Source organism: Dendropsophus ebraccatus, chromosome 6 (assembly GCF_027789765.1).
Source record: "Dendropsophus ebraccatus isolate aDenEbr1 chromosome 6, aDenEbr1.pat, whole genome shotgun sequence".
Lineage (NCBI taxonomy): Eukaryota > Metazoa > Chordata > Amphibia > Anura > Hylidae > Dendropsophus > Dendropsophus ebraccatus.
The window spans coordinates 118,309,485-118,326,649 of record NC_091459.1 but is presented as its reverse complement, the minus strand read 5'-3'; the positions used below and the strand labels follow the sequence as shown (position 1 = coordinate 118,326,649).

The 17,165-nt window shown below is 41.2% G+C and overlaps 1 protein-coding gene across 1 annotated transcript; it reads left to right on the top strand.

Annotated features, from left to right (window-relative positions):
* Positions 1-11,033: 11,033 nt before the first annotated feature.
* LOC138794589 (taste receptor type 2 member 4-like) lies at positions 11,034-11,999 on the top strand. The gene has a single exon (XM_069973352.1). The coding sequence runs from the start codon at positions 11,034-11,036 to the stop codon at positions 11,997-11,999; it is 966 nt and encodes a 321-aa protein (XP_069829453.1).
* The last annotated feature ends 5,166 nt before the right edge of the window (positions 12,000-17,165 follow it).

Here is a 17,165-nt window from a genome sequence, read left to right as displayed (position 1 = left end):
CCAACCGATCTCCAGATAAAGTCAGGTAAAGTGTGCACGAAGATCATTCTTTCAAAGCTCTGTATCACTTAACCAGGATGGGCCTATAAACACACAGCAGGAAGAGAAACGCTTAATTTTTGTGAACATTAAGACCCAAATAAAATTTTTGAGATATCTCAAGGACTCTTCCCATTACTAGAGGTGTCAAGGGACACAGTGCCCATCATCTACATCACTGTGCCTGTCCAGATATTTATTTTTGCTGTCGTTTTTTTAGGCAGGAATAACTTTTTTTTCCTAAGGTGAGGAATAGAGATGAGTGAACCTGGAGCATGCTCGAGACGATCCGAACCCGAACTTTCGGCATTTCATTAGCGGTGGCTGCTGAACTTGGATAAAGTCCTAAGGCTATGTGGAAAACATGGATTTAGTCATTGGCTGTATCCATGTTTTCCAGACAACCTTAGAGCTTTATCCAAGTTCTGCAGCCACCGCTAACCAAATGCCGATAGTTCGGGTTCAAATCGATTCGAACCCGAACCTGGTTCGCTCATCTCTAGTGAGGAAAATAGTTGTTTATGCCTCCCTCTAAGATAAACATTGCAAGATGTCGAGTTAAACTGGACTCATGTCTGTCTGTGCATTGCTTTTTATGTCACTTTGCTTAAAAACACTAAAGGTTTTGATGGAAATTTTCCCTGAACTATATTAAGACATAAAACATGATTCACAATAAGTTCTCTCCACATAATGTAGTGATGGAACTTTATGCAAAGTGAGTCTAGGCTATGACATCCTGGGTTTTGCATGGTTATTTGCATCATAAAATCAAATTTTGGTTTTCCAGTGCAGAGTTAACCAGCAACATAAGGTGTCTGGATACACATTGAATATTCTGTAGACATGGCCACATCTATACAGGACAAGCCCAATGTCCGCCATCTGAGCCTTGCTGTGACAGGACTCATCTTCCTCATAGGTCTAATAACCCAGTTATTTATAGTAGTTGTGAACATCATGGACTGGGTGAATGGAAGACCAAAGACACCCATTGACCAACTTCTCACTTCTCTCGGAATCACAAGGATTTTCCTACACTCCTTTTCTTTCTTTAATACCGTATGCATGATTTTCCTGAGGAGTTACATAGAATCAAATCTATATATGTTCCTTTCCTTGACTGCAGATTACTCCAACTTGTCAGACATCTGGTTGGGAACTTTGTTCTCCGTCATCTTCTGCATGAAGATCTGCAACTTCCACAATGTTTTCTTCTTGTATCTTAAGAGGCAAATCTCCCAAAGGGTAGTCCATCTAATAGTCGCCTTGGTTTTTATGAGTGTTTGTTACATCACAGTGGTGGAAATGACTGACCAAATCCTCGCTAATATTTGGTTGCAGAATTTCACCAGCAATGAAACCAAAGTCCATGAAATGAGACACATCTATATCTTTGTAACAATCGAGAACAGCCTCCCTTTCCTTATCTACTGCACCTCTACCCTTCTTCTCATCATCTCTTTATGTCTTCACTTGAACAGGATGAAGAGTAACAGTAATGTATCCACCAATCTCACTTCTTATTATAAAGCCATACAATTCATAACTATATGCTTTACTGGATTTTTGTTAAGAATATGCTGCAGTATAGTTGCTTTTAGTTTATTCCACTCCGTGGATGCTGTCTGGCTTTTCGTAATTTTGAATTCTGTCGCAATCTTCAACTCCATCTACCTGATATACAGAACCAAGAAACTCAAGAACCGGTTCTTAAAGATTCTCCATCATGGAACTAGCTCTATCTTTCATAGGAGAGGATCTGTATCTAATTGTGAGATGAGATCCAGAAGAAACAATAACCACTAGTTTCTGAAGTAAAGGCTTCAACAAACAACCTGAAAAAATGTCAAAGATGACATTCTGTAATAGATTGTTGTGCTTTGTAGTTATTGATTGTAGTAAAGGGGTTTGTTAAAGGGGTTTTCTGGGTAAAACTGATCAGCAGGTTGTAATACCTGGAAGCCCTGAAAATCAGCTGTTCATTGCCCCTGATCCACAGTGAATGGAACTAAAAGCTTCTGGCCCTATTAACTGAGTAATGAAAATACCAAACAGCTGATCATCGGAGGTGCCAGGTATTGACAACCGCTGATCTGTGACTAATCTTGTGAATAGCTTTTCAGTATGTCTTGTCTGGAATACCCCATTAATTGGGTTAAAGTGTTTAAAAAAAAAATTCACCAGGTTTTCTGGACAACCCCTTTTAGGTGCCTTAACCCCTTCACGTCCGCAATGGTTCCTACAGACGATGCCCCCATGGAGTAGGAATGTATATATATCTTCTTCCCAACTATAAAGATGTTTTAATGTGTGCGGGGCTGCTTCAGTGTGATCAGCCCTGCACACATTAGTGTCGGGGATAATGACAGGCAGTCACAATCAAGCTGCTGCCTGTTATTAACTGTATATATCATACAAATTGATCAACACCACAATCAAGTAGAGAAACAATTAATCTTTATTGCACAAATGTAATAAAATTATTTCTATAAAATCACATACATCACTGGTTACTACACAGACAAAAAACAACAACAACCTGGGGATTACACAGGGTACTGGTAAAAAAAAAGGCCAGACCCCACAAGAGTCATACACACTAATATGCAGTGTGATAACATAAAAGTAAGCTATACTTAATCATGCATTTAGAGTAATTAAGGTGCCTCATGCATATCTGTGACTACCCATAGCAGTGTTTCTCAACTCCAATCCTCAAGACCCACCAACAGGTCATATTTTGAGGATATCCCATACAAAGAACACCTGTGATAATACCTGATGCCCTGACTATAATTATATCACCTGTGCAATGCTAAGGAAATCCTCAAAACATGACCTGTTGGTGCATCTTGAGGACTGGAGTTGAGAAACACTGACCTATAACCTTTACACCAACAACACAGCAAGGGGAAAAAAAGCAAAAAACAAAAACACTAAAAAAGCCAGGAAAGAGAGAACCAGAAAAAAATTAAGTAAAAATATTTAAAGAAAACACATTATCACTGTTGCTTTACTCCACCAGTATCCCTGGGACACCTAGGACTGCCCGACACATGTTTTGCACTTCCGTGCTTCATCAGGAGCTGTTATTAACTGCTTAAATGCTGTAATCTATATTGATTATGGTGTTTACGGGAGTCAATGACAGGATAAGTACCTGTCACTAATCGATCAGGACTTGAAATAAATTAATATTGTAGAATGTAAAATATCCCATATATTAACCCCTTAAAAGAGTTTGCCACTTTATAGTAAAATTGTTCAGTGTACAGTATTAGTAACTATACTCACTGTATATACTGACAGCAGCTCCCTGTGTACCCCATAGAGCTAAAATCAGACTCCCCTTCTCCAGGCTGTGCTGCCCTGCTCTGTGGTTTCTATCCATAAGATAAGGCGACATGGATGGGTGGGGCATGGTCACATGCTCCTCCATGTCAGCCATTTTATGGAAAGAAACACCACAGAGCAGGGCAGCCCAGTCTCGAGGAGGGGAGCCTGATTTTAGCCCTATGATGTACACAGGGAGTTGCTGTCAGTATATACAGTGAGTACACTTACGAATATTGAACACTGAGAAATTTTACAATAAAGTGGCCAACCCCTTTAACCCCTAGGCGAGGTACAGGTACGTCCTGGCCCGCCTACAGGTGTTCAGAGCGGGGACGCGCTCTGAACCGCCGTGGTCCCAGGTGCCGCATGTAGCCCGGGGCCGTGGCTATTAGCGGGCACGGTCCGATCGCCGTGCTCGCTAATTAGGTAATTGGATGCAGCTGTCAAAGATGACAGCTGCATCCGATTACCTTATGCAGCCATTCCCTGGTGCCTAGTGAAGTGTCAATAATAAAAAGCCCGCTCCTCTAATAAAAGTGTGAATCACCCCCCTTTTCCCATGTTATAAATAAACATAAATAAACATGTTTGGTATCGCCGCGTGCGTAATCGCCCAAACTATTAATTAATCACATTCCTGATTTCTCACAGTAAACAGCACAAGCGCAAAAAAATCCCAAAGTGAAAAATTGAGCATTTTTGGTCACATCAAATCCAGAAAAATTGTAATAAAAAGCGATCAAAAAGTCGTATATGCGCAATCAAGGTACCGATAGAAAGAACACATCATGGCGCAAAAAATGACACCTAACACAGCCGCATAGACCAAAGGATAACAGCGCTGGGAATAGAGCAATTTTAAGGAACATGTTTTTGTTAACAATGGTTTGAATTTTTTTGCAAGCCATCACATAATATAAAAGTTATACATGTTACATACTGTTGTAATCAAAACGACTTGAGGAACATATATAACAAGTCAGTTTTACCCCATAGCAAACGGCATAAAAAATACCCTCCAAATTAAAGAAATGCTTTTTTTTTTTTTTTTCAATTTCATCACACATTGAATTTTTTCCTGCTTTTGCAGTGTACTTTATGAAAAAAATCAGCCTGTCATTGCAAAGTACAATTAGTGTCGTAAAAATAAGGGCTCATATGGGTTTCTAGGTGAAAAAGTGCGAGTGCTATGGCCTTTTAAGCACAAGGAGGAAAAAACAAAAACGCAAAAATTGAAATTGGCCTCTAACGGTTAAGGACCGAGCCAATTTAAATTTTTGCGCTTTCATTTTGTCCTTCTTGTGTTTAAAAGGACATAGTGCTTCACTTTTTTCACCTACAGGCCTACATGAGCCTGTTTTTTGTGACACTTTGCAATGACAGGCTTAATTTTTCCATAAAATATGCTGCAAAATTGGGAAAAAAATATTTGTGCAGTGAAATTGAAATAAAAAGTGCAATTCTTTTTATTTTGAGGTGTTTCTTGTCTACGCCGTTTGCCCTATGGTAAAACTGACATGTTATCTATGTTCTTCAAGTTGGTACGATTACAAAGATATTGATAAGTTGTATAACTTTTATTTTATTTGATGTCTTTTAAAGATTTTTAACTTTTTCAAATTGCTCTATTCTGATCCTTATAATGCTTTTATTTTTTGGTCTACAGGGCTGTGTGATTTTTGTCATGGGTCAGTTTTTTCACCATGATCTGTTCTTTCTATAGCTTGGGTATATACGACTTTTTGATCACTTTTTTATTACAATTTTTCTAGTTTGATGTAATCAAAAATTGGCAATTTGCACTTTGGTGAGTTTTTGCGCTTACACCGTTTACCATGTAAGATCAGAAATGTGATAATTTAATAGTTCTGGTGATTACGCACGCGGCGATACCAAATATGTTTATTTATTTTTATGTATAAAATAGCATAAGCCATGACCAACTTGGCATAGACCTATGACAATATATGTATTGCTCATGCATACTGAGAATCTTGCTGGGTTTCCCTATTAGCAATGTGATACAGTTATTTCAAGGCAAGGGCAAGATGGTGGTGTACCCCTAAAGCACTTGTTACTGTGACCAGGAGAGGTATGTGCCCACCTCTGTATATACCAACACACATTTTTTAGTTAGAATATGTGAAGGCGTTCGTGCAGGTGCATGAGGACAATACATAGAGGGACATTTACAAAGGTACCGTCTGAGGTGTACGCCAGGGAGAAGGTGCAGGTTCACCAAGTTCACAGGCGTAGCAAGGCCGGGAGGAGGCGTGGCCTCGTCCTGCACCTCATTTATCATGATTTATTATGATCCAAATCATCTTCTTGCTGGAGAAATAATAGTTTTTGCTCTCAATGAAGGAATAATAGTTTATAATACTTCACAAGTCTTTGGGTTACTTTAGTCAACTTGAACTTAGTTTGGTAGGCTGGCTTGAAGAGGAAAGGACTGGTCTGGGGGTTACTTCAGGGTTATTGAGGGCCCTATCTAGACCCTAGGTACTCAGCTGCGGGGGCTTTAGAAAAAGAGTACCTATGCCTACGGGTATGAACTTCCACCTATTGCTGTCTATTTGCACAAAGTGGGTAGAGCTAGCAATCTGGGGGACCCCTAAGGAAACCTAGCAACAGCAGTAGAGTATTTCGGCTTTACGCGCTTACCTAGCCACTGACTGGAGATCCTGTCTTAGTTATCAGGATGAGGAGAGAGTAGCCTCTTAGTATAGGTAGAGTTGTTCCTTTTTATTGTCAAAGGCTTCCCTGCCCTGGACGAAGGCCGCCTGGTCTGGACTGATCAAGGACGGGAGAAGAGGGAGTAAACGAAAGGCTAATTATTTGGCGCATATCTTAAGATCCGAATCGAGAAGGTGAAAATTTAGCTGTGTGTGGGGGGGTCTTGCCAGGTTTGGGGATAGTAACTATAAGGGCCTGGAGGTTTTCATTGGGGAAGGTACCTGTATGCATGGCTTGCTTTAAAAAATTGGATAAGTAGGGGGACAGGAGGGGACCAAATTTTTTGAAAAAAATGTTAAAACCATACAGACCTGGGGCCTTTTCAGAGGGAATTGAGTGGATCACTTTTAAAAATTAAGGAGAGAAGATGGGAGCGTTGAGGGCTTCAAGATGCTCTAGAGAGAGGGAAGATGAAGAGTAGATAAGAAATATTGGATAGCAACCTCATCTATCCGTGGCAAGGAGTGGTCAATTTTGAGATTATACAGGGATGAATAGTAGTCCCTAAAGCCATCATATTCCAGTCAAAAAGAAAGTTTTGCACGGGGCGCCATCTATCCTAAGGCCGGCCCTCCATGGCTTTCAGTTTCCTAAGCTGTTTTGCATAGGATAAAAACAGGGTGTTCAAGAGCTCAGTCCTAAGTTGTCTAAGTTTGGAGCCAAGCCAAGTCTGTCGAGGGCTTGGATTTATTGGTGGATTCTACTGATCCGATGTCAGATAGTAGTTTGGAGACTGCAGCTTCTCCCATTTTCCTGGCTCGCAAGCAATACTTAATGAAAGAGCCTCTTATAAAAGCTTTGGGGGAATTCCACAGTATAGCGGGGTCATCAGTAGAATGTGTATTGGTTGTTAAATAAATATGTTAAGGCCTGCACTGTTTGTGGGGTGGGATATCAGAAAAGGGCTGCTACGCCACAAAAAGGTGGAGTCAGCTTTATACGACTCATTCAGAGTCAATGTAATGGCTGCATGGTCGGACTATTTAATTTGTTCAATAGAAGAGCCGCGGGAAAGCGAGAGAAGCTGCCTGTCCACAATAAACTTCTCTAATCTGGAGTACATGTTGTGGACTGCCAAATGGTAGGAATACTCCTTCTCATTGGCGTGCTGCACTCTCCAAATATTAAATAGTTCCTCTCTATGCCAGGTATCACCTAGAGACATAGTGGATGGGCCAGTGAAGGGAAAGTGTCTTTCTGAGGGTTGGAAAATAAGTTAAAATCTCCACACAGCAATACATTACCATACGCGCATTTTTTCGCTTTGTTAATGACTTTGTTAACGAAGCTAAGTTGTCTCCTGTTTGGGGCGTATAAAGAAACAAGGGTGAGCTTCGTGTCATTTAATGAACAACATAACATAATATAGTGCCCTTTAGGATTCAAGTAGGATCCTGTGCGCACAAGACATCACATATTAATGATTTGGCGTCGGCCCACAGGAAAGCTCTTTTATGAGGGCTGTTCAACCCTCTCACATTTATGCTGACAAATTTACCTACCATTAGACAATGCTAAACAGAATAGCGAATATACATGTGAATGATGTAGGAGTGCCTCCAAGCGACAACACTCCAACCTTATTAAGGCACTGGAGTGTTGGAGCAACAAATGCCTGGGTAATGCATAGTAAACAAACAAAGAAACATTGAAAACAGAGTAAGTATGCTAAAAAAAAAGCAGCCACAAAAAGGAAAAGTGTGGTGGCATAAATAACTAGAGGCCAAGCATTATCAGTGGGGGATACGTCCATATCCAAAACCTGAAAAACTGGTGCACAGCACCAGAGCTAACATCGCTCTGTATCAGGGCTTCTTAGGTGCTGCAGACCATTCTCAGGACACTGGTGCTATTTGAGACTGAGGAGGTGTCACAGGAGAGTCAGGCAGGAGATACCACTTCTGTAGTAAGCGACATCAGTCTACCAGGGTAGCAACGAAATGAACCATGTTGTTGCAACTAATCAGGAGCTTGACTGGGAAGCCCCAATGATACAGGGTGTTGTTTTGGCGGAGGACCAATTTGATGGGTATCAGTTGCCTTCTAAGCTGAAGGGTAGCAGCTAACAAATCAGCAAATAGCTTGATCTTAACCCTCTCCCGCCGCTGCAGAGTAAATTATGCCTATGCCTGATGCTGCAGGGGACTGGGGACCCGCCGCAACTCTCAGCACCGGAGCCGCGCTCCGGTGCTATGAGTTAACCCTATAGATACTGCGCTGATGTCCTAAAACAACCTGGGCATTGAGGAATCAATGATACCAGGTCGTGAAAGGGTTATGAAATGGCGATGGTAGAGTATCATTCTTCCTGGAGTACGCCATTATGCGCTCCTTCACAGTATAAAAGTGCACCCGTGCCAGCATGTCTCAGGGAGTATCCTCACCCAGATTTTTAGGTTTGGGCACACGATGTGCCCTGTCTATCTCCGAGTCACAGGAGGAGCAGCTGGAGAGAGCTGCTTTAATCATTATCCGAACATAAGACAGTAGCTTAGCAGGGGATACTGACTCTGGGACATCACAGAGTTCAATACTGCTGCGCCTATTAGGTTCCTCCATATCTTCCATCTCGCAGTGATCCCCCCTTTCCCCAAGTTTATCAAGGACTGATTGAATGGGGGCAATGAAGGATGACATGTTGGCATGCCAGGAGCGTCGGAGGGCCAGCAACATCTCCTTCATGGTGGCTTAAGAAAGGGTTTTATGGGAGGCCAGAAGAGCAGCAATGATATCCCCGGCAGCCAGGGTCGGCTCCAGGTTTTGGCGGGCCCTCGGGCGACAGAGCCTCAGCAGTCTTTTGACCTGCTCACCCTGCACTACAGTGAGCGGGCTGAACATTAGAACACCAGGCCCCTCTGCCTCTCTGAGCCCCTCGAGGTGCTGTGGGCCCCCGCACTTGCCCTGGTAATCCCTGTGCTGACGCCGGTCCTGCTAGCAGCAGTAGATGTTGGGGCACTGCGATCATTGGAGGGGTCTGGCTCTGTTAGGGAGAGCCGCGGTTTCTGCTTTACTGCGCTTTCTGAGGCAGAGGAGGCTGGGGAAGAGGACTACTGCATGGTTAAGATAGTGGCTCCGGGCCCTAGGTGCATGTCTTCAGGCGGAAGAGAAGACAGAGACATACCTGTCAAGCTGCTTGTTCTTGCAGTAGGAGAACAGTGAAGTGCCAGATCGGAGCAGAATTGGCGGTGTAGTGTCGCAGGAGACTGGAAGACCGAAGCGGGCAGCAATAACTGAGAAAGAGAGGTTCAGTCTATATGTTCAGCACCAGCACCATCTTGTCAGTCCGGAGTCTCTCTGGTGAAGTAACCGTTGATGAGTTTCTCCAGACGCTCCACAGCTCTCCTTTATCTGTTTTTTATCCAGAGTATGTCCCGAGGTTCTAGTTGTTTTAGCGGTGTGGGAGCAGGACCTCTTGTACTATGCGGCCATGCAGTCAGGAAGCCAATCCACGCAACCCAGGCTATGTTCACACTACGTAAGTTTCCGGCCGTAGCGCGTTCCGTGAATAAGCGGACGGAGACTTACGTAGTTTGCGTACAATGGAAAGTATACGATGTACGGCAGCACAGTTCACACTACGTACGAACTTACGCCCGGATCGTACGCGGCGCTGTAAAAAATGAACCAGACCATTGTTTGCGGACGAAAATGCCGTAATTTACGCCCGTAACGTTACATGCGGTCCCGTACGTAGTGGTGATTTCTTTATTTTTGCAGCTTTTTGTGCCGATCCAAAAGGTTCTGTGGGGTGTCCGGGGCTAGGCGTAGCTTTCCAAGTAAAAGACCGCTGTCAGATCGCTACGTAGGGCGCTCGGGAAGCGTAAGTAGACTACGGGCGTAAGTTCGCAGTCCGTACGTAGCCGGCCGCAAGTAGCGTAAATCTCCGTCCGGAGTTTACCGCGTATATGTCCGGCTGTGAAAATGTGCGGCCGGACATAGCGACATATATACATAGCCCAAAAATGCAACTTTTTGATCACTTTTTATTAAATTTTTTGGGGATTTGATGTGACAAAAAATGTGCAATTTTGCACTTTGGTGAGTTTTTGTGCTTACGCAGCTTTCCGTGCGAGATCAGGAATGTGATAATTTAATAGTTCTGGTGATTAAGCACGCTGCAATACCAAATAAATTTGATCATTTATTTATTTTTATTTATAAAATGGGAAAAGGGGGGTGATTCAAACTTTTAATAGGGGAGGGGATATTTTATTAATAAAAACACTTTTTTTTTTTACTATATACTTTAACTTAAAGTCCCCCTGGTTGACTTTTATTATTACTGCAGTGATCTCTCATAGAGATCACTGCTGTATATTTAATACAGCAATGATCGATTAGATCATTGCTGGATTACTCTGGTCTGCCACAGACCAGATTCATCGATTGCCGAGCTGAGATCAGCGTCAGTGCGGTAAGGAGAAGGGATCTCCCCTCTGCGATCGCATGGGGGGGGGAGATCCCCCACTAGACACCAGGGATAGGGGAAGATAATAGATTTAAATGCAGCTGTCAGCCTTGACAGCCGCATTTAAATGTATAATTAGCAAGTGCGGCAATTGGACAGCACCCGCTAATAGCCACGGTCCCGGGCTACAGATAGCACTTGGGATCGCATGACTTTTGATATGTACTATACAGACTTGTACATATTTGTCTTTGGCTTAGAAAGGATTCTGTAATGTTTAAATAGCAGCAGTCTGCATAGACTATATTGACACAGGAAAAGGATTTACATTATTATTAAGTGCTCTTCACATAATGTAGTGATGGAATGCTATGCAAAGCAAGCTTCAGCTCTGACATCCCAAGCTTTGCATGACTACAGTATAGGCATCATGATATCAAATTCTCTAATTCCTATACAGAGATAATCAGCAACATAAAATATCAGGCTACACAGAGAATAATCTGCAGACATGGCCTCATCTATAGAAGACAAGCACAATGTCCATCATGCGAGCCTTGCTGCAGCAGTACTCACCTTCCTCATAGGTCTAATGACCCAATTATTTATAGTAGTTGTGAACATCATGGACTGGGTGAGGGGAAGACCAAAAATCCCTATTGACCAAGTTATCACCTCTCTCGGAATCACAAGGATTTTCCTACACTTCCTCTCTTTCCTGAATGCCATGTGCATGATTTTCCTCAGGAATTACAGGGAATCGAATCTTCTAATATTTATCAATTTGTTTGCAAATTTCTTTAACCTGTCGGATATCTGGTTGGGAACTTTGTTCTCCGCCATCTTTTGCATGAAGATTTGCAACTTCCACAACCCTGTCTTCTTGTATCTTAAGAGGCTTATCTCCCAAAAGGTGGTCCATCTAATAGTCGCCTTGGTTTTTATGTCCGTTTGTTATGTGACAATGGTTAATGTGACCCACTACATCATCACTTCAAATGTTCAGTTGCAGAATTTCACCAGCAATGAAACTGGTGTGTTGGAAACGAGACACATCTACATCTTTGTAACAATCGAGAACAGCATCCCGTTCCTTATGTACTGCACCTTCTCCCTTCTTCTCATCGTCTCTTTATGTCTTCACTTGAACAGGATGAAGAGTAACAATAATGTTTCCACCAATCTCACTTCTTATTATAAAGCCATACAATTCATGATTATTTGTCTTGTTTTATTCATGTTAAGAATCGGATGCAGTGTCGTCATATTATGTTTTTTTTATTTATTGGATGCTGTATTGCTTTACATAATTCGGAACTCAGCCGCCATCTTGAACTCCATCTACCTGATATATAGAACCAACAAACTCAGTAACCGGCTCTTAAAGATTCTTTATTGTGGAACTAACTTTCTGTTTCATTGGGCTGGTTCTGCATCTAACTGTGGAGATCAAGAAGTAACAACCGCTACTGCGTGAACTAAAAGATATACTAAACAACTAGAAATGTCAACCACACTATTCAGTAAAAGATACGTTAGAATTAGTAAGTAACGGTGAAAGTAATAATTGCTTATGGGGTAAAAGGTCTTTTTTTTTTTTTACTTTCTTCTTCAGAAAACAGCTTTACCCTTGTCATCAGGTTAAGGTATAGAATTGCAGCTATATTAATTCCAGTGAACCTGAACTCTTCATAAATATTTTAGGAGTTATGAGAATGACACATTTTGCAGCAGTTATGTACTCTTCTTCATTGGAATAATTATGTCTGGTCTGAGAATCCTTTTCCCTATTGCACAGAAACAGAAGGTTTCCAATCAAACATTCCTTTATTTTTAAAATAAATCAGCCATGTTTTCTTTAAGGATCCTTAAATCTTTATCACACATGTTTTATGGTTTTGTAGAATTATATAACCAATAGTTTATGTAACAAAATGTAATAAAGTAATATTTAATCTCAACGAATTATAAGTTTAATGTTAAGCTACAATAAAATATATCATGTGCATACGTGTAATAGCTCTGTACCCACACTCTTTTTTACTTAGTGTAAGAATAGCTATACTTATAACTGGTCGTTCTTGTGCAGATTTAGATACAGCAGTAGTAAGTATGGCCTGCCTTTGTATTTTGATATATAAAAAAAAAAAAAATCAGAAAAATTATTAATGTTGAGTTAAAATCAACGGGAGACTCGAGCATTTAACCAGGTGCCCCCTGGATAAATACCTGTCACTGATGGATCAGGACCCCTGCAGCGTGACAGCGATTCCCTATTACTTTCCCTAACAGGCAGAGGTATAATAGAGTCTGCTTCTATTATAAAAGTTTAAATCACCCCCTTTCTGTTAACTTAATATATAAAAAACAAAATTATATTGTAGTGTGAAGAATTGTCTAATAACCCCTCAAGATCTGAGCCAATTTTCATTTTTGCGCTTTTATTTTGTCCTCCTTGTGTTTGAAGGCCATAGCGCTTCAATTTTTTCACCTACAGGCCCACATGAGCCCTTATTTTTTGTGATACCAATTATACTTTGTTATGACAGACTTAATTATTCCATAAAACATGCTGCAAATTTGTGCAGTGAAATTGAAAAAAAAAAGTGCAATTCTTTTTTTTTTTTTAGGAATTTCCTTAAGTGGGCACAATTACAATGATACGTAAGTTGTATAATGTTTATTTTATTTGATGTCTTTAACCCCTTAAGGACCGGGCCTGAAATGGCCTTAAGGACCGCAGCAAATTTTATGAATATGACCAGTGTCACTTTATTCATTAATAACTTCGGGATGCTTTTACCTATCTGGCTGATTCTGAGATTGTTTTCTCGTGACATATTGTACATCACATTTCTTGTAAATTGGAGTCGATACTTATAACGAAAAGAACCAAAATAATGTGAAAAATTTTGAAAAAAATGCATTTTTCCAACTTTAACTCTTTGAGGACCAGGCCCAAAATGACCCAGTGGACCGCGCAAATTTTGATCTTAGTGTTTCCGTTTTTCCCTCCTCCCCTTCTAAGAGCTCCAGCACTTTCAGTTTTTTATCTACAGGCCATGTAAGGGCTTATTTGTTACAGGAATAGTTGTACTTTGTAATGGCGTCATTCATTTTACCATAACATGTATGATGGAATTCCAAATATATTATTTATGAAGATATAAATTGGTGAAATCGCAAAAAAGAATGCAATATGGTAACGTTTGGGGGGTTCCTGTGTCTACGTAATGCACTATATGGTAAAAGCGACATGATACCATTATTCTATAGGTCAGTACGAACACAACCATATGCAGGTTACACAGATTCTCTAATGTTATATATATTTTTTTAAATGAAATCCTTTTTTTTGGCAATTAATTATAAATAAAATGGGACTATTGTGACGCTTATAAAGGTTTTATTTTTTCACCTATGGGGCTGTATCGGGTGTCATTTTTTCCGCCATGATCTCTAGTTTTTATTAATACCATATTTGTGAAGATCGGACGTTTTGATCACTTTTTATTAATTTTTTTATATATATAATGTAACATAAAATCGGTAATCCGCGCACTTTTTTCCCTCTTTTCGTGTACGCCGTTTACTGGTCACAATGACGCTTGTTATATTTTAATAGATCGGACAATTACGCACGCTACGGTATATTATATGTTTATCTATTTATTTATTTTTATATGTTTTATTTATATAATGGGAAAGGGGGGTGATTTAGACTTTTATTGGGGGAGGGGTTTTGGGGTAGTGTGTTAGTGTTTTTAACTTTTTTTTTTTTACACATTTGAAGTCCCTTTGGGGGACTTGTACATACAGTACTTGGATTTTTACACTGATGAATGCTATGCCATAGGCATAGCATTGATCAGTGTTATCGGCGCTCTGCTCATTGAGCCTGCCTGTGCAGGCTCAGTGACCAGAGCGCCGATCGGACCGCACGGAGGCAGGTGAGAGAGCTCCGGCGGCCCGTTTTACCGATCGGGACCCCCGCAGACCCCCGCGGCGTTTAAGGAGTTAATGACACGCGGCAGCGCGATCGCTGCAGCGTGTCATTGCCGGTGAGGTCCCGGCTGCTGATTGCAGCCGGCCCCCACCTGCTGTGAAGCGCGCTCCGCTCCGGAGCGCGCTTCATAGCGGGAGAAACACCCAGGGCGTACAGTTACGCCCTAGGTCGTCTGGGGACAGACTTCCATGGCGTAACTATACGCCCTGGGTCGTCTAAGGGTTAAACCTTTTCTGCTTATACAGAAAATGGTTATACCACATAAATTATAAATTAAATAGCACTAGCAACATGTCTACATTATGTTGGCTGCACTTATTAAACTATATTTCATTTTTTTTTTAAACAATAGAAAGCGTAAAACATTAGCAGCAAATTTCCAAATTTTCAGTAAAATTTCAAAATCAGATATTTTTAGGGACCTGTTCAGGTTAAGGCTGGGTTCACACTATGTATATTTGAGGCTGTATTTGGTCCTCATAGCAACCAAAACCAGGAGTGGATTGAAAACACAGAAAGGATCTGTCCACACAATGTTGAAATTGAGTGTATGGCCGCCATATAACGGTAAATAACTTCCATTATTTCAATACAACAGCCGTTGTTTTAAAATAACAGCAACTATTTGCCATTAAATGCAACCATCCACTCAATTACAACATTATGTGAACAGAGCCTTTCTGTGTTTTCAATCCACTCCTTGTTTTGGTTGCTATACAGCCTCAAATATACAGCCTCAAATATACGTAGTGTGAACTTAGCCTTAGGCTAGGTTCACACTATGTAACTGTGCGGCTGTATTTTTTATGCGGCTGTAAATGTGCGGATAAAACTACGGCCGTGGGAAAAAGTAGACATGCGGCTCAAAACATACGGTCATTTACTTGGAAATCTGCTTCAACTAAAAATAACAAATAAAATCTTAAGAAAGTGATGCAAACACCTCTGGATGCATCTGGGAAAGCAGGGAACACAGTTTACATGAATTGCTATTACTGGGGTTTGCGATCCTCTGCACTAATGCCGATGTCTCTCATGGTTAATCTATTAAAATAATAAAACACATTTTCGTTGTAATAAAGTGCCTTTCGTTGTTCAATATTTAAATTTAAACGAATCCATCATTTTGCAATTAAATATACTGTTAAAATAAATAGATATATAAATAAATGTATATTTATATATATATTTATTTTTTAACAGTATATTTAATTGCACAATGATGGATTCGTTAGAATTAAATTATTGAACAACGAAACTGAATTTATTTAATCGAAAATGTGATTTATTAATTAAATATTAATTAGTACAGGAAGCTCCATAAGCCGTTAATTCATATTCCCGGCAAAAGAGCATTCTGTACTAATCATCACTTTACTTTAATAAAAACATCAAATGTTTCTTCTAATTATGTTATCACAATAGCATTATTAGAAGAAACATTTAGAATTATATGTGCGCTCAGCTGATTGGCTGATCGGCTGAGCGCACATATAAAGAGCCGGTCCGCAGTACAGTGACTTCATTGTGCTGCGGACCAGCGAAGAGACAACATCGGGGTGAGTATAGAGCTCTCCCCACCCCCTCCCCAGCACTGCACCCCTCCCAGCAAGGAAGGGGGGGTCAGTTAACCCCTTCCTTGCTGGGATGGGTGCAGTCTGACATCAGTCTGGCCCCCAAGGGGTTAAGGGGGATGCAATACATCCTCCCTTAACCCCTTGGGGGCCAGACTGTAAGCAGCGATCTGTAAAGATGCTGCATACTGTAAGGTGCACAACACCGCTCACAATGATGGGTGTTGTGCTCCTGTTTGTGTGTTTTTTGTGTGTTTCTCCCTTTTTGTTTTTCAGATATCGGTATCCTGGGGATTACGTCGGATTACGTGGACTACGTTGATGACCAGCGTTTTTTTTAATTTTTTTTTTTATAAAATGGTCAATGAGGGTTGTGGGGGTGTTTTTATTTGAATAAAAAATTTTTTAACTTGTGTCTTGTCTTTATTTCTTTACTTTATAGACTTAGTAGTGGAAGCCGTCTAATAGACGGAATCCATTACTAAGTTGGGGCCTAGTGTTAGCCGGTATAAAATGGCTAACACTAACCCCCCATTATTACCCCAGTACCCAATGCCACCAGGGGTACTGGGAAGAGCCGGGTGCCAGTGGTCCCGGAGCGTCAAAATTGGCGCTCCTGGACCAGGCGGCAGCAGGCTGGTAAGATTTAGGCTGGGGAGGGCCTAAACCAATGGCTCTTCCCACCCTGGTGTTACCAGGCTGCTGTCGTTTGGTTTTTAACCCGGCTGGTTATAAAAATAGGGGGGACCCTATGCGTTTTTTTTTTTTTTTAAATAAATAAATAATTTAAAAAAACCGCATATGGTCCCCCCTATTTTTATAACCAGCCGGGTTAAAAACCAAACGACAGCAGCCTGGTAACACCAGGGTGGGAAGAGCCATTGGTTTAGGCCCTCCCAGCCTAAATCTTACCAGCCTGCTGCCGCCCGATCCAGGAGCGCCAATTTTGACGCTCCGGGACCACTTGCACCCGGCTCTTCCCAGTACCCCTGGTGGCATTGGGTACTGGGGTAATAATAGGGGGTTAGTGTTAGCCATTTTATACCGGCTAACACTAGGCCCC